Source organism: Pseudorca crassidens, chromosome 1 (assembly GCF_039906515.1).
Source record: "Pseudorca crassidens isolate mPseCra1 chromosome 1, mPseCra1.hap1, whole genome shotgun sequence".
NCBI lineage: Eukaryota > Metazoa > Chordata > Mammalia > Artiodactyla > Delphinidae > Pseudorca > Pseudorca crassidens.
Genome location: NC_090296.1, coordinates 119,597,468 through 119,615,129, shown reverse-complemented (window position 1 = coordinate 119,615,129; position 17,662 = coordinate 119,597,468). Strand labels below are relative to the sequence as shown.

General features: G+C 37.2%; 1 protein-coding gene across 11 annotated transcripts in view; it reads left to right on the top strand.

The window, feature by feature from the left end:
• MYO9A (myosin IXA) overlaps window positions 1-17,662 on the top strand; it is a 271,301-nt gene that overhangs the window by 113,798 nt on the left and 139,841 nt on the right. For all 11 annotated transcript variants that reach the window (XM_067752245.1, XM_067752263.1, XM_067752254.1 and 8 more), the window contains exon 15: window positions 10,114-10,233. In XM_067752245.1, coding sequence (XP_067608346.1) covers window positions 10,114-10,233 — 120 coding nt within the window. The remainder of the gene's footprint in view (window positions 1-10,113; window positions 10,234-17,662) is intronic.

The window sequence follows — 17,662 nt, the reverse complement described above, 5'->3', positions numbered from 1 at the left end:
GCATAAGCAGAAGCCAGAATCGGGTGAACATGAAGACAGATCAGTTGAGATGATCTGGCTAAGGAACAGGAATAATAAAGAATGAAGAAAAATAAACAGAGCTTCTAGACTTATGGGACACCATGAGGTATATAAACTTCTGAGAGTCCAGAAGGAAAGGAGGGAAAGGGAAAGAAAGAATATTTCAAGAAATAATGGCCAACACCTCCTCAAATTTGATGAGAAATTAATATACACATCCACACACACACACAAAAAAAATTAATATACACATCTAGCAAGCTCAGCAAACTGCAAGGTGGGTGAATTCAAAGAGATTCAAACTTAGATATATCGTAATTAAACTCTCTAGAGGTAAAGAGAGAATATTGAAAGCAGCAAGAGAAAAGTGATTCATCATGCACCAAGTATCCTCAGTAAGATTAAAAGTTGTTTCATCATTAGAAAGCATTGAGGCTAGAGGACAGCAACTTGGCATACTCAAAGTGCTGAAAGAAAAAAACACTGTCAATCAAGAATTCTGTATTCACTAAAACTATCCTTCAAGATGAAATTATGACATTCCCAGATAAACAGATCCTGAGTGACTGTTACTAGCTGCCCCACAAGAAATATTAAAGGGAGTTCTTCTGGCTGAAATGAAAGGACACTAGACAGTAGCTTGAAAGCACATGAAAGCACATGAAATAATAAAGAGCACCATTAAAGACAGCTATAGAGTTAAATATAAAAGATAGTAAAAATGTATTTTTTACATTTTGTAACTTTTTTTTCCTCCAATCTGATTTAAAAGACAACTGTGAAAAAGCAATAATTATAAATCTCTCTTGGAGGGCATGCCATTTTAAAGATGTAATTTGCATGACAATAACAGCATAAAGAAGGAGGAAGGGAATGAAGCTATATAGGAGGAAAGTTTTTATATACTATTGAAATTAAGTAGCTTTTAATCTAGATTAGATTGTTGTAAGTTAAGATGCTAATTTTAATTCCCTTGGCACCTGTTAAGAAAATAACTAAAAAATAATATAGTAAAAGAAATGACCAAAATATTAAAATAGTATACTAGAAAACATCTATTCAACACAAAAGAAGAGAGTAATGAAAGAAAAGAGGAACAAAAATAATATGTCTTACGGTATATGTGGAAACTAAATAACACACTTCTTAATAACCAATGGGACAAAGAAGAAATCACAAGGGAAATTAGAAAATAATTTGAAATGAATAGAAGAAAATATACACCCATACCTTATGGGATACAGCTAAAACAGTGCTTAGAGGGAAATTTATTTCTCCTTTAGAGAAATTTATCTCTATTAAAAAAGAAAGAATATCTCAAATCAATAACTTAATGCCCCACCTTAAGATTCTAGGGAAAAAGGCAAAACTAAACCCAAAGCAAGCAGTAGGAAGGACATAATAAAAAGTAGGTCTGAAATAAATAAAATAGAGAAGAAAACAATAAAGAAAATAAATAAAACTGAAAGGTACTTCTTTAAAAAGGTAAACGAAATTGACAAACCTTGAGGTAAACAGACCAAGAAGAGGAGAGAGGAGATTCAGATTACTAATTTGGGGAAAGAAAGGGGGGTGTTGCTGCTGAACTGATGGAAATAAAAAGGATTATCATACTATTAACAGTTGTATGTCAACAAATTAGAACCTAGTGGAAATGGAAAAATTCCTAGAAATATGCTAACAGCCTGTACTGACTCCAGAAGAAATAGAAAGTCTGAAAAGGCCTGCTACAAGAAAAGAGATTGAATTAGTTATGAAAAAAATCTTCCCACAAACCAAGGAACAGTGAATTCACTGATAAGTTTCATCAAATACTTAATGAAGAATTAACACCAATCCTTTATAAACTCTTCCAAAAACATAGACAATAAGGGAATACTTTCATTCTCAATCTGTGAGGCCAGTATTACCAGCATACCAGATAAGACATCACAAAAATGAAAACCACAAACCAATATCCCTCAACAAAAATCCTCAACAAAATCCTTGCAGACTGAGTCCAGCAATATGTAAAAAGTATTTTACACCATTATCTAGTGGAATATACCCAGGAATGCAAGATTGGTTCACCTTAGAAAACTCAAATCAATGTAATACACCACATTGATAGACTAAAGAGCAAAGATCAGATCATCACCTCAATAGACACAGAAGAGGCACTTGACAGACGTGAATACCTTTTCATATTTTTCATCATAAAAATGCTGAACAAATTAGCAATAGAAGGGGACTTCCTCAGTCTGATAAGGGGACCTATGAAAAACCCAAAGGTTGTATCATTCTTGATGGTGAATGACTGAATACTTTTCCCTTAAGATCAGAAACAAGACAGGATATCTGTTTTCACCTCTTCTATTTAACATTGTCCTGGAAATCCTGGTAAGAGTAATCAGGCAAGAGAAAGAAATAAAAGACATCCAAATTGGAAAGGAAGAAACCATTTTGTTTGTAGATGACATATTTTATGTAAAATTTCTTAAGGAATCTACAAAAAAGTCTACTAGATATAAAAAATGAGCTCAAGTTGCAAGACACAACGTCAGCATGCAAAATTGGTTGTATTTCTAGACATTAACAGTAAACGACGTGAAAACAAAATTAAGTTCGTGCTTCAGTTACAAGAGCACCAACAAGTATAAAATTCTTACTGATAAATTTAACAAAAGAATTGCAAGACTTGTTCACTGGAACTACAAAATATTGTTGAAAAAGCTTAAAGAATACTGCAGTAAATGGATAGATATTCTATGTTTATGCATTGGAAGGCATAGTTAAGATGGCAATACTGGATCTACAGATTCAGCATAGTCCTGTCAAAACCACAGCTACCTTTATGCAGATATTGACAAGCTAATCCTAAAATTGATATGTAAAGGAATCCAGAAATGCAAGAAGGACAAAAATTGGAAGATTCACACTGCCCAGTTTGGATTAGGCAGTGAATTCTTAGGTATGACAGGATTAGGTATAAAGCACAAGCGACCAAAGAAAAAATGGATAAATTAGACTTCATCAAAATTAAAAACTTTTGTGCCTCAAAGGATACTATTATTTTTAATTAATTTATTTATTTTTGGCTGCGCTGGGTCTTCGTTGCTGTGCACGGGCTTTCTCTAGTTGCGGCGAGCGGGGGCTACTCTTTGTTGCAGTGAGCGGGCCTCTCAATGCGGTGGCTTCTTTTGTTGCAGAGCACGGGCTCTAGGGCTCACGGGCTTCAGTAGTTGCGGTGCAAGGGCTCAGTAGTTGTGGCTTGCGGGCTCCAGAGTGCAGGCTCAGTAGTTGTGGCGCATGGGCCTAGTTGCTCCACGGCATGTGGGATCTTCCCAGACCAGGGCTCGAACCCGTGTCCCCTGCACCGGCAGGCGGATTCCCAACCACTGCACCACCAGGGAAGCCCTCAAAGGATACTATTAAGAGAGTGAAGGGACTTCCCTGGTGGCGCAGTGGATAAGACCACGCTCCCAATGCAGGGGGCCAGAGTTTGATCCCTGTTCAGTAAACTAGATCCCACGTGCATGCCACAACTAAGGAGCTGGAGAGCCGCAACTAAGGAGCCTGTGAGCCGCAACTGAGGAGCCCACGTGCTGCAACTAAGGAGCTGGCGAGCCGCAACTAAGGAGCCCACAAGCTGCAACTAAGGAGGCTGCCTGCTGCAACTAAGACCCGGTGCAACCAAATAAATAAATATTTTAAAAAAAGTGAAATGACAACTCACAGAATGATAGAAGATATTTATAAATCACGTATCTAATAAGGAACTGGTATCTAGAATATATACAATTCTTGCAATTCAGTAGTAAAAAACTAATAACCCAATTAAAAAATGGGCAAAGGATGTTAAAAGACATTTCTCCAAAGAAGATATGCAAATGGTCAATAAAAAGCATGAAAAGATGGTCAATATAATTTGTCATTAGGGAATTGCAAATTGAAACCACAGTAAGGTACAACTTCACATCTACTAGGATGGCTACAATAAAATAGACAGGTAATAACAAATGTTGGTAATAAGGATGTGGAGAAATTGGAAACCTCACATGCTGCTGGTGAAAACTTAAAATGGTGCAGCCACTTTGTAAAACAGCCTGGTAGTTACATTTTACCCAGCAGTTCCACTCTTAGGTAGATACTTAAAAGAATTGAAAGCAGGTGTTCAAACAAAAACTTGTACTTGATGTTCTTAGCAACATATTCATAATAGCCAAAAGGTAGAAACGACTCAAGTGTTTATCAGCAGATGACTGGATAAACAAAATGTGGTATATCCATACAATGGAATACTATTCTGTCACGTAAATGAATGAGGTACTAGTACATGCTATAACGTGGGTGAACCTTGAAAGCATTTTGTGAAATGAAAGCATAAGACACAAAAGGCCACATACTGTATGATTTCATTTATATGAATTTTCTAGAATAGGCAAATCTGTTGAGAAAGAATGTAGATTAGTGTTTGCTCAGGGCAGACAGGGAGATAACAAGGGGCGTGATAGTTTAAAAGTACAGAGTTTCTCCCTAAGGACTCCACACAAAAACTACTAGATTTAATGAATGAATTCAGCAAAGTAGCAGGATACAAGAGTAACATTCAGAAATCAGTTGTATTTCTTTTTTTTTTTTAATAAATTTATTTATTTATTTATGGCTGTGTTGGGTCTTCGTTTCTGTGCGAGGGCTTTCTCTAGTTGCGGCGAGTGGGGGCCACTCTTCATTGTGGTGCGCGGGCCTCTCACTGTCGTGGCCTCTCTTGTTGCAGAGCACAGGCTCCAGATGCGCAGGCTCAGCAGTTGTGGCTCACGGGCCCAGTTGCTCCATGGCGTGTGGGATCTTCCCAGACCAGGGCTCAAACCCGTGTCCCCTGCATTGGCAGGCAGATTCTCAACCACTGCACCACCAGGGAAGCCCCATCAGTTGTATTTCTTTACACTAACCATGAAATATCAGAAAGGGAATGTAAAAAAAAAAACAAAAAAACTGGGACTTCCCTGGTGGTGCAGTGGTTAAGAATCTGCCTGCGATTGCAGGGGACATGGGTTTAAGCCCTGGTCTGGGGAGATCCCACATGCCACGGAGCAGCTAAGGCCGTGTGCCACAACTACTGAGCCTGTGCTCTAGTGCCCGCGAGCCACAACTACTGAGCCCTTGTGCCACAACTACTGAAGCCCACACACCTAGAGCCTGTGCTCCACAACAAGAGAAGCCACCGCAATGAGAAGCCTGCACACCACAACAAAGAGTAGCTCCACTCTCCACAACTGGAGAAAGCCCGTGTGCAACAACGAAGACCCAATGCAACCAAAACTAACTAACTAACTAAATAAATAAATTTATTTTAAAAAACCCAAAAAACCTTTTAAAATTACACCAAAAGAAAAGTATCTAGGAATAAACCTGACCAAGGAGGTGAAAGACTTACACACTGAGAACTATAAAACATTAATAACGGAAGTAAAAGAGGATTCAAAGAAATGGAAAGATATCCCATGCTCTTGGATTGGAAGAATTAATACAGTTAAAATGGCAATACTACCCAAAGCAATCTACAGATACAGTGAGATCCTGTCAAATTACGCATGACATTTTTCACAGAACTAGAACAAATTCCAAAAATTTATATGGAACCATGAAAGACCCAGAATTGCTAGAGCAATCCTGAGGAAAAAAAAAAAGCAGGAGGACTTCCCTGGTGGCATAGTGATTAAGAATCCATCTGCCAGTGCAGGGGACACAGGTTCAAGTCCTGGTCTGGGAAGATCCCATATGCTGCAGAGCAACTAAGCCCGTGTGCCACAACTACTGATCCTGCACTCTAGAGCCCATGAGCCACAGCTGCTGAGCCCACGTGCCACAACTACTGGGGCCCGCGCACCTCTAGCCTGTGCTCTGCAGCAAAGACAAGGCACAGCAATGAGAGGCCCATGCACTTCAGCAAAGGGTGGACCCCATTCACTGCAACTAGAGAAAGCCCATGCACAGCAATGAAGACACATGCAGACAAAACTAAATATAAATTAATTAATTAATTAAAAAAAAAAAAAGCAAGAGGCATAACTCTCCCAGACTTCAGACAATACCACAGAGTTACAGTAATCAAAACAACGTGGTATTGGTACAAAAACAGGCATATGGATCAATGGTACAGAATAGAGAGCCCAGAAATAAACCCATACACCTATGGTCAATTAATCTTCAACAAAGGAGGCAAGAATATAAAATGGGAAAAAGACAGTCTCTTCAGCAAGTGATGCTGGGAGAGTTGGACAGCTGCATGTAAATCAGTAAAGTTAGAACACACCCTCACACCATGCACAAAAATAAACTCAAAATGTCTTAAAGACTTAAACATAAGACATGACAGTATAAAACTCCTAGAAGAGAGCAAAGGCAAAACATTCTCTGACATAAATCATACCAATGTTTTCTTAGGTCAGTCTCCCAAGGCAATAGAAATAAAAACAAAAACAAACAAATGAGACCTAATCAAACTTACAAGCTTTTGCACAGCAAAGGAAACCATAAAAAAAAAAAAAAAAAGACAACCAATGGAATGGGAGAAAATATTTGCAAATGATGCAACAGGCAAAGGCTTAATATCCAAAGTATACAAACAGCTCATACAGCTCAACAACAACAGAACAACAACCCACTTGAAATATGGGCAAAAGGGCTTCCCTGCTGGCGCAGTGGTTGAGAGTCCGCCTGCCGATGTAGGGGACATGGGTTCTTGCCCCGGTCCGGGAAGATCCCACATGCCACGGAGTGGCTGGGCCCGTGAGCCATGGCTGCTGAGCCTGCGCATCCAGAGCCTGTGCTCTGTAACAGGAGAGGCCACAACAGTGAGAGGCCCGCGTACCGCAAAAAAAAAAAAAAAAAAAAAAAAAAATGGGCAGAAGACCTTAATAGACATTTCTCCAAAGAAGACATACAGATAGCCAGTAGGCACATGAAAAGATGTTCAACATCACTAATTATTACAGAAATGCAAATCAAAACTACAATGAGGTACCACCTCACACTGGTCAGAATGGTCATCATTAAAACGTCTACAAATAACAGTGCAGGAGAGAGTGTGGAGAAAAGGGAACCCTCCTACACTGTTGGTGGGGATGTAAGTTGTTACAGCCACTATGGAAAACAGTATGGAGGTTCCTCAGAAAACTAAAAATAGAATTACCATGTGATCCAGCAGTTCCACTCCTGGGATCATTACTTGATTGACTTTGGGAGGGGTAGGGGTGGTATTTACAGGAAGGGAATGAAATAACTTGCTGAGGTGATGGAAATGTCCTATATCTTGATTGAGGATTATATGATATAACTATTTGTTTAAGCTCATCAAACTGTATACTTGAGATTAGTGGAGTTTACTGTATGTGAAATATACCTTTAAAAAAATGGCCCTAAGGCCTGGGAGCTGGCATTATAGAAACTATTACAGGATCAGAGACATGGCTTCAGGTTTGAATGACACAGTGGAGCTGGGATTGAACCCCTGTTTTATATGGTGTAGGACCTTCAAAGAGCTTGAACTCTTCTGTCACTGAAAAGATAATTGTAAAACTCTGTCTGTTGGCCTTGCCTAGAAGAACAAGAATCATATCAGTATGTGTTAGGGCTTAGATAAATTTTGAAAAAACAGTTGCCTAAAAAAATTAGTGCCCCATATCTTCTTCACCATGCGAGAGAATTTATACTGTTTGTTTGGCGCATAATCTCAAACTAAGAAATTATCAAAACTAGGCTAGGAACTTAGCATAAGCAAACACTAAATAAACCTCTTTTAAGAGTTTGAGACTCCACTGAAAATGTACTTATAAAACCATCCTAGGAAACCAAACCACCTTGACAGGGAGTTAGTACACACAACAGAGAGGAGTATCACTTTAAGGTTTGGAAATAGTATTATAGTCCATAAAGCAGTGTTTAAAATTGTTAAAGAGTTAAAAGAAGGCATAGAAAGCAGAATGAAAGAACAGAAGTTAAAAAAAAACAAACAAACCCTAAGTTGTAGGTACGATGATGAGACACAAAACAGTCGGTGAGACACAAAACAGTCACAGATATAAAATTACCCATATCCAAATTGCATTGCCACAATTTATTTAGATAAAATAGAAAATTGAGTACAGAGGCTGTAGTCAAGTTGAGTGAGTTTTAATTTAAGATTACATAATAATTTACTATATTTAATATTCTGAACTCTTATATAAAACACTTTAATACCATAATCTTCTTAAATTATTTCTGACTAACAATATATCATTAGCTATTGAAGGGCCTGAAAGTCTGTTGATAACTTTCAAAAATTACAATTTGGATGGAGTATGAGTAGAACTCACCAGGTGGTTTTTTCCTCAAATGGTCCCCCTCAACTGATGGTTTACCCTAACCCCTAGCCCCCCACCCTGTTACTAACCAAGTGCAGCCTCATCTGAGCCTATGCATTCCTTCCCCCACCCAAGAGTCCTATGAAGGAGGGGATTATTGAGAATAGAATATTTTTATTGAGGTATCTTTTGACTAAGAAATGATGGTAACTTGGTAATACTTGTCTCTTCTTGAAACATTGAACATGTACAGTTACGGACTCTCTGTACTGGTTAAATGAGATAGTGTTTTATTAGCTTACTTCTTAATTATAGGATACAAAATGTTTTTTTTAATTTTACAAAAGCCTGATATATCTATCTATATTTATATCAGATATCTGTTTCTATATCTATCTATCTGTAATCTGATGTTACGGTATCATGAGATTCTGTATCTTTAACTAAAACGTGGATGCCTATTCTCTGGATGTAGATATTCAGTTTAAGGAATTATAGCTTGGTTAAACCATGCAAACCTCCTTGAATTACTGTGCTTCTGTTTAACTTCTAAAATGATTCTGCCTTGAGAACTATTCATAGATAGTATCTTATTCCTAATTATACAGTAAATATGTACTAATGGAACTTTAGTTCATAATTATGTGTTGCTTAATTTGCCTCCATCTATTGTTAAACTATTCATTTTTGTTGTTGTTGTTGTTATTTTTTTTTGTGGTACGCGGGCCTCTCACTGTTGTGGCCTCTCCCGTTGCGGAGCACAGGCTCCGGACGCGCAGGCTCAGCGGCCATGGCTCACGGGCCCAGCCGCTCCGCAGTATGTGGGATCTTCCCGGACCGGGGCACGAACCCGTGTCCCCTGCATCGGCAGGCGGACTCTCAACCACTGCGCCACCAGGGAAGCCTTCACTTTTATTTTTTAAAGGCAAACCTACATACATTTGAACTTCATGTCCTAACTCTAGAGATGTTCTTGTGTAAATGATACTTGACTCCTCCCAAACCTGGAAAACCTGAATTCTCTTTTAAATCCATTTATTCCTAATATTTATGGTACAATCTTCCTTCCCTCTTTACTGCTCGAGTGTCTCACTGTTTCAGTAGCACTAATCTGGGGCTTTGGTCCTTACTTGAATGTGCTCTCGTTCCTTTCCTCCCAATAGTTGATTCTGACAGATTTTCCAGCTTTGTTTTCACATTTATAAGTACAGAAGTGCTGCTGTGTTTTCCTGCTCTATAGTGCTTTTCTTCCTACTCTTTCAACATTGACACACTTGGAATTCCTACAAGTGTGATTAATTGCGAGATTTGTGAACGTTTAACTTTTGGTAAATTGTTTTGGGTATATTTCTCTTTGGAGTTCCATCAGAAACAATGTTTCTTGCATTGTTGCCACCTCTATGCTAATTATATTTCAGACCTGATAAAAATGAGTCCATTAAAAAAAAGACACCATACAATTGTTTTTGAAATTTCCCTGGTATTTTAAATTAAAAATTTTTAGTATGATGTTAACTCACAACACTTTGAGTACCGATAAAGGATACTTTTGAATACCTGAACAGGACCTTTATTTTTTCCTATTGTTTTTGTGTAATTTCCTCAAATTAATTGGAAAAATTATTCACATTTAACCCCAATTATTTGATACATTTTTATTTACTCTTAAGATAGTTGGCAGCATTATCCTTGATTCTCTATTGGTTTGGGCTTATATAATGTCTTTTTCTTTTCTCCATTTTTTGTTTTTCTTTTGCTTCCTAAGGACATGATGATACAGCGCCATGTGCAGTTTTGAAAAGTATGGATAGTATTAGCTTTCTCCAACACCCAGTCCACCAGAGGAGCTTAGAGATTCTGCAGAGGTGCAAGGAAGAGAAGTACAGTAAGGCTGCAAATCCTGATAAATAAACTCCGTGTCATCACATCCATTTGGAAATGGAAACCAGGAGCATTCTACACCTGGGTGGGATGTAAATAGCTTAGGCAATGTGACTTTATAATCCTTTGACCAGTGAGTCTCAGGATACTTCCATTGAGACTTTCATTCTTTTTTTTTGAAAAAGTTGATATACCTGTTGTTTTAACTTGGATGACTTTTAACTTGGATGACTATTTGTGATCCTTGAGTTGTTAATTATACTTGGTTACAGACTTTGAATTGGTTTCTGCTTTTGACTTTAAAATATCCAAGTGATGAGTAAAAATGAATAATGATTTTTTCCTGTTGGTTTTTTTTTTAAACTTTATTGAAATCTAATTGAGGTAGTATAAACTGCATGCCAAAGCATACAGTTTGGTAAGTTTTGACATATATATGAAGTCATCACAATCAAGATAATTAACATATCTAACACTGCCAACAGTTTCCTGTCTCTTGAGAATTCCTGCTGATTTTTATGCTAATTTATACACTTGAATTTTAACATCAGCAATATTGTTTTCATTGGCAAATTCACTTAGTTTGACTATAGTTCTCCTATCAGATTTTATCATGTCTGATTTAGAGCAAAGTCACCACTTAATGTTTTGTCTAAGGAAGAATGACAGAATCATAGAGGGTGTTCTTTTGTTTTTGTTTTTTTTTGTTGTTGTTTGCTTTTTTATAAAATTGGTGTAAAAAGATGCCCTTGGTCTCCATTTTCTCCTTTTCTATTTGTTTTACTCATTCTGCATGAAAATGGTTCTTTTGCTTGTTGTGGGATAACAGTTGTTTGGCTACTGCTATTGCTATAGTGAGAATAAAGGATCCTTCAGAATATTCAAAGCCTAACTCAGCAATTTACATATAATGGACTAAATTACTTATGTAGTCTGTTCTGAGCTTTTTACAAATCACAGATTTACTTTGCTAACTTCACAGTTCTGTGATTGAAATTCCATGGAATATTAGTATTTAATTATCAGTGAAAGGAGAATATAAGTAGAATTCCTAAGAGCAAATGTTGTGGGTTCTTTCTTCAGTTCTTACTTATGCTGTCTTGGTATAAGAAAATGTGTAATGCATTTTGAAAAATGTTGTTAAAATATTTTCTCATTTTAGAAGAACGAAGGTAAGTATTTCATTTAAAAAAGACATCTTCAAATGTTGCTCTTAATTATTGCTGTTGTTTCTGAAAGGTGTACAAGTACTTATTCCAAATATCCATCTTCCTTTTCTTAATCTTTTAATCCATGGGACATGATTGAAAACAGTCTACAAATCTTTTGGAGGGAACTTAAATTAATTCTTTTTAACTTTTAAATAATTGCAAGTAGTTTATTTGCTTCGTTGATTTTCATGACTCTCAGCCTGACAACCCCAGGCCTAATTGTATTCCAGTTAGGTATATATGGGTGTAGAATAGGAAGGCACCAATTTCAGCAGCAGCTGCATGAGGATATTGTACATTGTACACATGCACATTTATTTCTACATTTGTGGAAGCTGGGCTTTTCCATTACTTTAGGTAGTTTATTTTCCATTATAGTACTACCAATAATTAAAATTTTATAATATATAAAATGATAAATTCAAGTTTTGGAGATTGTTTTTAAAAAACCGGGGGACTACTAGCCTTAGGTAATAGTAGTGGTGAATTGATGAGACAGACAGGTTTTCAGAGACAGAAAACCACAACCATACTGGCTTGAAGTGTCAGAGGATAAAGTTGAGGAGTAGCAAAGAAGCTTGAAATTTAGGAGGAAAATCCTGGAATGGAGAGAGCTGCCAAAGGCTAAAACTCAAAGTTAGAGTACGAATTCTGCCATCCATACCTGGCTGACTGTTGTGAGTATTCAGGGGAGACCATAGGAGCTCTGTCAAAGAGCAATGCAAACCAAATAGGAGATAACCTTGGAAGGACACAACTGCAGTAGGTGAGATTTGCAAGTTTACTGATTTTTTTTAACTGAGGGCTTTTTGTATCTCTGCATAGCTCCTCTTGGGGGATAGCTGAATTCTTACTGCCTTTAGTTGGAATCCCATAGGTAGAGGTGAGAGAGAAAGAAGCAGAAAAATATTGGAAGAAATAGTGGCTTGAAAACTTCTCATTTTTGAGAAAAACTAGCTTGGAGATTCAAGACAATCTGTGACCTTCAGCTAGAATCAATACAAAAGAAAACCACAACTAGACACATTATAGGCAAATTGCTAAATGCCAAAGATAGAAAGGAAATCTTGAAAGCAGCCCAGAGAAAATATGGTACATTAAATACAGGGGAATACAGGCATACCTCAGAGCAATTTCAGAGTCAGTTCCAGATCACTGCAATAAAGCAAATATCACAATAAAGGGAGTCACATGAATTTTTTTGGTTTCCTGGTGCATATAAAAGTTATGTTTACACTATTCTGTAGTCTGTTAAGTATGCAGTAGCATTATGTCGAAAAAAACAATGTACATACCTTAATTAAAAAATAATTTATTGCTGGGCTTCCCTGGTGGCGCAGTGGTTGAGAGTCCGCCTGCCGATGCAGGGAACACGGGTTCGTGCCCTGGTCCGGGAAGATCCCACATGCCGCGGAGCGGCTAGGCCCGTGAGCCATGGCCTCTGAGCCTGCGCGTCCAGAGCCTGTGCTCCGCAACGGAAGAGGCCCCAACAGTGAGAGGCCCGCATACCGCAAAAACAAAAAAACCAAAATAACAAAACTTTATTGCTAAAAAATGCTAACCATAGTCCGAGCCTTCAGGGAGTAGTAGTTACATCAAAGATCACTGATCACAGATCACCATAACAAATATTATAATAATGAAAGCTTTGAAATACTGCAGGCATTATCTAAATGTGACACAGAGACACTATGTGAGCAAATGCTGTTGGAAAAATGGTGCTGATAGACGTGCTCAACACAGGGTTGCCAAAAATCTTCAATTTGTAAAAAATGCAATATCTGCAAAGCACAATAAAGTGAAGTACAATAAAATGAGGTTTGCCTATAATGATATGGTTAACACTTGTCTTCTCATTAAAAGCAATGGAGGCTGAAAGATATCCAAAAATCATAATTAAAATCCAACAAAACAATTCAAGACCCCCAAACAAAAGCAGTGTTCAGGCAGTTGCTTAATTTATAGTTTGGGTCCAGACAAGTTAATTGTCTGTTAGAAGAAAAATCAAGGCTGCAGGAAAACATAACAATTCATTGTTGTTACAATGTATTATCCACAATGTCCAATCATCAGTTAGGAAAAGTATCTTTCAAAAATGAAGCTGGAATAAAGATATTTTCAGATAAACAGATAATCTGAGGGAATTTGTCACCGTAATGTGTTTTATGAAAAATGATAATGGAAATTCTTTAGGTTAAAAGCAAATGACACCAGATGGTAATTTGGATGTATAGTAGAGGCTGATAAACTTTTTCTGCAAAGGATCAGATGGTAAATATTTTAGGCTTTGTCAGTCATATGGTCTGTTGAAACAACTCAGTTCTGCTGTGAAAGGAGCTATATAGACAATATATAAATAAATGAGCATGGATACATTCCAATAAATTTTTTTATAGACACTGAAATTTAAATTCCATATAATTTTCACATGTTACAAAAATATTCTTCCATTGATTTTTTTCCTCAACCATTAAAAAAATGTAAAACCATTCTTGGCTCTCAGGCCATGCAAAAATAGGCAGTGGGTTTGATTTGGCCCATGGACTCTAGTTTGCTGATCCATGAGTTATTGGAAGGAATAAAGAAACCAGAGGTAATACATATGTATAAAAATGAATGACTATACATATTTTCTTTTCCTCTCTTAGTTCTTTTAAAAGATATATGATTATTTAGGGTAAAAATTATGACATTGTTCTGGTGGTTTAAAATGTGTCAACAAATTTTTTGATACTCCTCCCTTCAAAAAGCATGTGCTGTACTTAGTGATTTGCTTCTAAAGTGTCATGTGGCAGAACTGACAATGTGTGACCTTCGAGATTAAGACATAAAAGGTATTGTGGCTTTTCCTCCTCCATGTCATTTTTGGTGCTGCCACCTTCTCTCTATAGTGATTATTCTCTGAGATTTGCAGGGAGGAAATTAAAAGAGTGGGGAGAAATTAGGGTTCTTGGGAGCATGAGCTGAAGCCCCACTTCCACAAAGGTCAGGAGCCCTGGAAAAGGGAAGGAATAAGAAGCTGGGGGAAGAGAGAGAGAGAGGGTGGAATAGTAGAATGTCACTTGAATTTAAACCCATACTTTTGACCTTCTTGGAACAATGGAGATTGTGATGTTCCTGAACAAGATGAAGGACAAGCAATTGTCAGAGAAGGGCTTGTCACTGTCCTGATGTGCCTGCCTTAATGTCCATGACCTCAGGCATCAGTATGGTCACACAAATGTTTGAAAATTTAAAGGATGTTGTCTGACCAAAATGGAATTAAAATAGAAATCAGTAACAGAAAGACATCTGAGAAATCCTCACATGTTTGGAAAATAACATGTATAAGTAACTTATAAGTTAAAGAAAAATTTATAAGGGCAACTTGAAAATATTTTGGTTTGAATGATAATGGAAACACAGCATATTACAGGTTGTGGAATGCAGCTAAAGAAGTGCTTAGAAGAAAACCAGTAGCTTTAAACCTTTATATGAGAAAAGAAATGAGGTAAAAAATCAATGAACTGAGCTTTTACTTTATGAAGCTACAACAAGAAGGGCCTATTAGAGCTAAAATTACTGAATAGGAAGCTGACCAACAGTGGAGAAAATCAGTGGAAACCAAAAGCTGGTATTTTGGGTGTTTTAGTTTTTGTTTTGTTTTCTTTTATTTATTTTTGTAATACAGCAGGCTCTTATTAGTCATCAATTTTATACACATCAGTGTATACATGTCAATCCCAATGGCCCAGTTCATCACATCACCACTCCCACCCTCCTGCCACTTTCCCCCATTGGTGTCCATATGTTTGTGTTCTACATCTGTGTCTCAATTTCTGCCCTGCAGACCGGTTCATCTGTACCATTTTTCTAGGTTCCACATATATGCGTTAATATACGATGTTTGTTTTTCTCTTTCTGACTTAACTTCACTCTGTATGACAGTCTCTGGATCCATCCACGTCTCAACAAATGACCCAATTTCGTCCCTTTTTATGGCTGAGTAATATTCCATTGTATATATGTACCACATCTTCTTTATCCATTCATCTGTTGATGGACATTTAGGTTGCTTCCATGACCTGGCTATTGTAAATAGTGCTGCAGTGAGCATTGGGGTGCACATGTCTTTTTGAATTATGGTTTTCTCTGGGTATATGCCCAGTAGTGCGATTGCTGGATCATATGGTAATTCTATTTTTAGCTTTTTAAGGAACGTCCATACTATTCTCCATAGTGGCTGTATCAGTTTACATTCCCACCAGCAGGGCAAGAAGGTTCCCTTTTCTCCACACCCACTCCAGCATTTGTTGTTTGTAGATTTTCTGATGATGCCCATTCTAACTGGTGTGAGGTGATACCTCATTGTAGTTTTGATTTGTATTTCTCTAATAATTAGTGATGTTGAGCAGCTTTTCATGTGCTTCTTGGCCATCTGTATGTCTTTGGAGAAACGTCCATTTAGGTCTTCTGCCCATTTTTGGATTGGGTTGTCTGTTTTTTTTTAATATTGAGCTGCATGAGCTGTTTTTATATTTTGGAGATTAATCCTTTGTCCGTTGATTGGTTTGCAAATATTTTCTCCCATCCTGAGGGTTGTCTTTTTGTTTTGTTTATGGTTTCCTTTGCTGTGCAAAAGCTTTGAAGTTTCATTAGGTCCCATTTGTTTATTTTTGTTTTTATTTCCATTACTCTAGGAGGTGGATCAAAAAAGATCTTGCTGTGATTTATGTCATAGAGTGTTCCACTTATGTTTTCCTCTAAGGGTTTTATAGTATCCGGTCTTACATTTAGGTCTTGAATCCATTTTGAGTTTATTTTTGTGCATGGTGTTATGGAGTGTTCTAATTTCATTCTTTTACATGTAGCTGTCCAGTTTTCCCAGCACCACTTATTGAAGAGACTGTCTTTTCTCCATTATATATCCTTGCCTCGTTTGTCATAGATTACCTGACCATAGGTGCGTGGGTTTATCTCTGGGCTTTCTATCTTGTTCCATTGATCTATATTTCTGTTCTTGTACAAGTACCATACTGTCTTGATTACTGCAGCTTTGTAGTATAGTCTGAAGTCAGGGAGTATGATTCGTCCATCTCCGCTTGTTTCCCTCAAGACTGCTTTGGCTATTCGGGGTCTTTTGTGTCTGCATATAAATTTTAAGATTTTTTTTCCAGTTCTGTAAAAAATGCCATTGGTAATTTGATAGGGATTGCATTGAATCTGTAGATTGCTTTCGGTAGTATAGTCATTTTCACAATATTGATTCTTCCAATCCAAGAACATGGTATATCTCTCCATCTGTTGGTATCATCTTTAATTTCTTTCATCCATGTCTTATAGTTTTCTGCATACAGGTCTTTTGTCTCCCCAGGTAGGTTTATTCCTAGGTATTTTATTCTTTTTGTTGCAGTGGTAAATGGCAGTGTTTCCTTAATTTCTCTTTCAGATTTTTCATTAGTATATAGGAATGCAAGAGATTTCTGTGCATTAATTTTGTATCCTGCTACTTTACTGAATTCATTGATTAGCTCTAGTAGTTTTCTGGTAGCATCCGTAGGATTCTCTATGTATAGTATCATGTCATCTACAAACAGTGACAGTTTTACTTCTTCTTTTCCAATTTGTATTCCTTTTATTTCTTTTTCTTCTCTGATTGCTGTAGCTAGGACTTCCAAAACTATGTTGAATAAGAGTGCTGAGAGTGGACATCCTTGTCTTTTTCCTGATCTTAGAGGAAATGCTTTCAGTTTTTCACCATTGAGAATGATGTTCGCTGTGGGTTTGTTGTATATGGCCTTTATTATGTTGAGGTAGGTTCCCTCTATGCCCACTTTCTGGAGAGTTTTTATCATAAATGGGTGTTGAATTTTGTCAGAAGCTATTTTGCATCTATTGAGATGATCATGTGGTTTTTCTTCTTCAGTTTGTTAATATGGTGTATCACATTGATTGATTTGTGTATACTGAAGAATCCTTGCATCCCTGGGATAAATCCCACTTGATCGTGGTGTACGATCCTTTTAATGTGTTGTTGGATTCTGTTTGCTAGTATTTTGTTGAGGATTTTTACCTCTATATTCATCAGTGATATTGGTCTATAATTTTCTTTATTTGTAGTATCTTTGTCTGGTTTTGGTATCAGGGTGATGGTGGCCTCATAGAATGAGTTTGGGAGTGTTCCTTCCTCTGCAATTTTTGGGAACAGTTTGAGAAGGATGGGTGTTAGCTCTTCTGTAAACG